This window comes from Dendrobium catenatum, unplaced genomic scaffold, assembly GCF_001605985.2.
Source record: "Dendrobium catenatum unplaced genomic scaffold, ASM160598v2 fragScaff_scaffold_1061, whole genome shotgun sequence".
NCBI lineage: Eukaryota > Viridiplantae > Streptophyta > Magnoliopsida > Asparagales > Orchidaceae > Dendrobium > Dendrobium catenatum.
In genome coordinates this window covers 347,427-351,998 of record NW_021319523.1, presented here as the reverse complement: position 1 = coordinate 351,998, position 4,572 = coordinate 347,427, and the positions used below count along the sequence as shown (strand labels likewise).

At 36.0% G+C, this 4,572-nt stretch overlaps 1 protein-coding gene across 1 annotated transcript; it reads left to right on the top strand.

Annotated features, from left to right (window-relative positions):
- The first annotated feature begins 2,026 nt into the window (after positions 1-2,026).
- On the top strand, positions 2,027-4,316 carry LOC110093152 (zinc finger CCCH domain-containing protein 33). The gene has a single exon (XM_020817951.2). It carries the CDS (start codon positions 2,203-2,205, stop codon positions 3,934-3,936), a length of 1,734 nt encoding a protein of 577 aa, XP_020673610.1. The 5' UTR covers positions 2,027-2,202; the 3' UTR covers positions 3,937-4,316.
- Positions 4,317-4,572: the final 256 nt, after the last annotated feature.

Here is a 4,572-nt window from a genome sequence, read left to right as displayed (position 1 = left end):
CTATGATCTTTCGATTATTACTTAATTTTTATTATTTGATCTCTATCTTCCAACTACCATTATTTGAATGTTGCTTAACTGCCACTATTTGACCGATATCACCTAATTAATGTTATTCGATCGTCCCTCGACTGTCATCATCTAACTACCAACCATTGTCATTATTATTGCACATATTGGCATTGATTGAATTGAAAGGTCAAGTTTGGGATTTTGATTCTAAGAAAGGGTAGAAATACAACCCTAAGGATTAACATCATATAACTATTACATCTTCATATTCTCCCTTACTTTTGTAGAAATATAAACTTGTAATCCTGTTGTCTCTAATTGAGAAGGAAGTGAACTTTTGAAACATATCTGTATAATGGATCATTTCACTCCGCCAAACCTTGCGGTTTTTTCATTTTTCATAGAAAATTTTTTATGTATATTATATTCTTTATTGCTATCTTCCAGTGCATTGGATATTACTAAAAAATTAAGACATAATCATTCACTCTTTATCCCTATAAATTTTCTTGTACCAAATAATAAATAATTTTTATTCAAATTACATCAATATTAAAACGATAGCATTAACTCCCGTCCATCTAGGTTACCCCCTCTGAACGTATATATATATATCCAAAATTCAGATATCTCCGGTATATAAAATACTATATATATATCAGCACGGACCATCTGTGTATAAAGCCTGATACTACATAATTATACATCTTCTTTATTTTAAGGTCAGCGCTAAATGATATATATTATATTATAATATATTACTTTTGATTGTTCATATAATAGTTATAATTTTTTTTTTAGGAAAATTAGTCCGTAAAATTTAAAAAGATGATATGTATCCATTGTTTTGAAAAACCGGACCGACCGGCCGGTTCAACCGTGAGCCGGTCTTACGGCGGTTGTCTATCTAAGAACCGTCTAACAATAACCGCAAAACCGGCTTAACGCCGGTAACAATAATATATTAAATATTTTATTTTTAAAAATGTAATTTAATTAATAAATTAATTTAAATATCATATATCTTATTTAATAATTGATTAAAAAATTTATATATGTATAGTAAATTAAATAGAATTAAATAAACCAAGCTCGATCACATGATACCATAATACATGAAAGCTCTTAAAGCATGAGTTTAAGAGAGCATGTACAAAGAAAGATATATAAACAAACAACAATTAGAATTCCTAATGATGTGGGACTAAAAACTAGTTGTTTTTTGTTTCAACATTCAACAATGTGCATTAGATTTGTTTGAATGAGAACTTGTTGGAAATTTTTTTTGTAGAATATTCAAATAAAAAATAATCATAATAATTTTTAAACTTCTTAAATTTATTATTAATTATATTTTATAATTATTTAAATAAAAAACATTATTTATCATTTTTAAAGTTCTAAAATTTTCTAAATGCGAAATTAAATGATAGAAAAATAAAAATCTTAAAAATTAATATGTATGACTTTTATAATTATAAATATAGTTTTATAATGTTAAAATTTATATATAATTTATATATGTAAATTATGCATAAATATATAAAATAAAGAAATCATTATATCAAATTATATATATTATATTATAAAACTAAATTTTTATAAAATATAAATTAAAATAAAAAATAAATGTAATATATTTATATTTAAATTTAAAATTAGTAATTATTTATATTTAAATTTATAGCATAAATATAATAATTATTTATATTTAATTTTAAAATTATGTAATATATTATATATGTATGAATTTTATTTATTTTTTAGTCTAAAAATTCTTAGGATTATAATTTTTTTATGAATAATTTGTCATTATTTTTATGTTAATTTTATTACTTTTAATTATATTATTATTTATTACGTCATCTGGTTCGACCCCGGTTTGACTGGTTCGAACCGGTCGAACCGGTCGAACCATGAACCTCTCATTCTTCCGGTTCGTTGTCCGATCCGATTTTCACAACCTTATATGTATCACTGTTTAAAAAAATTAAATAAATAAAAGAAGAAGAAGAAGGGAGGTTCGAGCGTTGCCTTTTTGACCGAGAGGTGGAGGAACGCGTGAGAACAGAGCTTCGTCTCTGTTTCTTCCATTACTATTTAAGTACTACGCCCACCCGACAAGCAGAGCAGGAGAAGACGCTGTAGGCTGTACCTTCCTCACTCTCTCTCTCTACCTTATCTTCAACTATGTGCCAGGGTACTAGAAAGCAGTCCCCTCCGCCGCCGGAGGAGGCCGTCGCCCTTCTTCTCGAGCTCTCTGCGGCGGATGACCTTGCCACCTTTAAGCAAGCAGTAGAGGAAACCGACCTTACCCTCGACGCTGCCGCTCCGTGGTACTCTCGCTCGGTCGGTCCGGCCGCATCGCCGTCGCGGCGGATGGGATATGAGCTTCGTACACCTCTACAAATCTCCGCCCTCTATGGAAGCACCGCCGTCCTCAGCTACATCCTCGACCGAAAATCCGTCGACGTTAATCGGCCTTGCGGCTCCGACGGTGCCACCGCCCTCCACTGTGCCGCTGGCGGAGGCTCCGCAGCGTCTCTTAACACTGTGAAGCTTCTGATCGAGGCCTCGGCCGACGTGGACGGTGTAGACGCCAAGGGGCATCGCCCCGGAGACGTCATAGCCAAGCAGTTCTCCTCATCGATTGCGAGGGAACTCGAGGTGCTCCTAAAAGCCCCGTTCCCTACGGTTTCGTCTCCTTCTAACAAAGAGAAGAAAGAGTACCCTTCGGATATAACACTCCCAGATATCAAAAATGGAATCTATGGAACAGATGAATTCCGAATGTATACTTTTAAGGTAAAGCCTTGCTCTAGGGCTTACTCCCATGACTGGACCGAATGCCCCTTCGTTCATCCTGGGGAGAACGCTCGCCGCCGCGATCCGCGGAAATACTCTTACAGCTGTGTCCCTTGCCCCGAATTTCGCAAAGGGTCTTGCTTAAAAGGTGATGCTTGCGAGTATGCTCACGGGGTGTTTGAATCATGGCTTCATCCAGCTCAGTATCGCACTCGTCTTTGTAAGGATGAAATTGGCTGCAATCGGCGGGTTTGCTTCTTTGCTCATAGGCAGGACGAGCTTAGAACGGTGAATCCGACGATAGCATCCGTCTCAGGGTTAGGGCTTTCATCCCCGAAGATGTCGCTGATGGGGGTCTCCTCGCTTGACATGGCGACAGCTCTTATGTTGTCGTCTTCAGCTTCATCGGCAATGGGTCCGTCATCAGCATGGATGAATTCGGCGGGGAGTTTGGTTCAGTCATCGAGCAGCCGGATGACTTCAAGCCTGAGCTTCAGGGATCTGGATTTCGATCCAGACTTGATGGGGCTGGATGGTGTCCAGCAAAAAATGCTTGATGAAATCTCTAATGCAGGTTCTCCTCACCTGAATTGGAAAGCGAATTCATTGAAACAGGTCGCTGGGGCCTTCACAGGGCACCAGATGAAGCAGCAGCTGCTCACTGGTTATGGAAGTAATCTTCCTTCTCCTGGTTTAAACTCATCTTCATCCTTTAATCTTGATCATTCCATAGCGAAGGCTATCGTGAACTCGAGACAAGCAGCTTTTGCAAAGAGAAGCCAGAGCTTCATTGACCGCGAATTGTCTTCTCGCCATACTGTCCTTTCTCCTCCTCCTTCTCCTTCTCCGTCCTTTGGTCTATGTGATTGGGTTTCTCCTGATGGGAAGCTTGATTGGGGAATCCAAGGAGATGAGCTGAACAAGCTTAGAAAGTCTGCAACTTTTAACTTGAGGAGCAATGAAAGTTGGCCTAAAGCTCAGGCCATGTCAGGACCGGTGGTTCCACCTATCAGCCGACCTGGCTTTGAGCGATACCAGAAGCAGTATCAGAACAATGGTGCTGGAGACTACCTTTCCTGGGAACAACTGTATGCGGAGCAAGAGCAATTGGTGGCCTAATCTTACTTTGAGAGATGAGTATATGTTGATCTTAGTAGCTCTATATTTTAGTTATTTATTTCTTTCATTTTCTTCACAATATATGGTCTAAAATGACTGCCTCGGTGAGGAAGAAAGGAGTTCCCGAAGGGAGTTTAAACTGCTAAGAGGAAGTCTATTTGTGTTCTTTCATTTTTACTGATCCAAAGGATGGTAACAGAAGTTGAGAATAACAGAGATTTGGAGTTGTTTGGTCTCTGCTGATAAATCTTTAGCCTGTTTCCTGTATTTTAGAGTTGTGTTATCAGGAATTCAGTGGAGTATTTTATATGTAAATTTATATTAGAAATATTATGTTATGCAGTACTTAATGCTTATTGTATTTGTTTATTCTTCTCTCATATGCACAATTCTTCTTTTCATTTTTTTGTTATATTATTTAAAAAATTTTGATTAATTTTTCATTAACATTATTTTTAAAATTACTAAATTTTTCTTTAAGATGAATTTAAATGTAATATTTCATTGATTTTTCTAATTTTATCTTAGCTTTTATTATAATATAAATATAAAGACTCTAAGACTAATGATCCAATTTTTTTTTCTTATTTGATAAATCTACAATCTTTGATCTAAAGTCTAAACATGTGTTGTGTT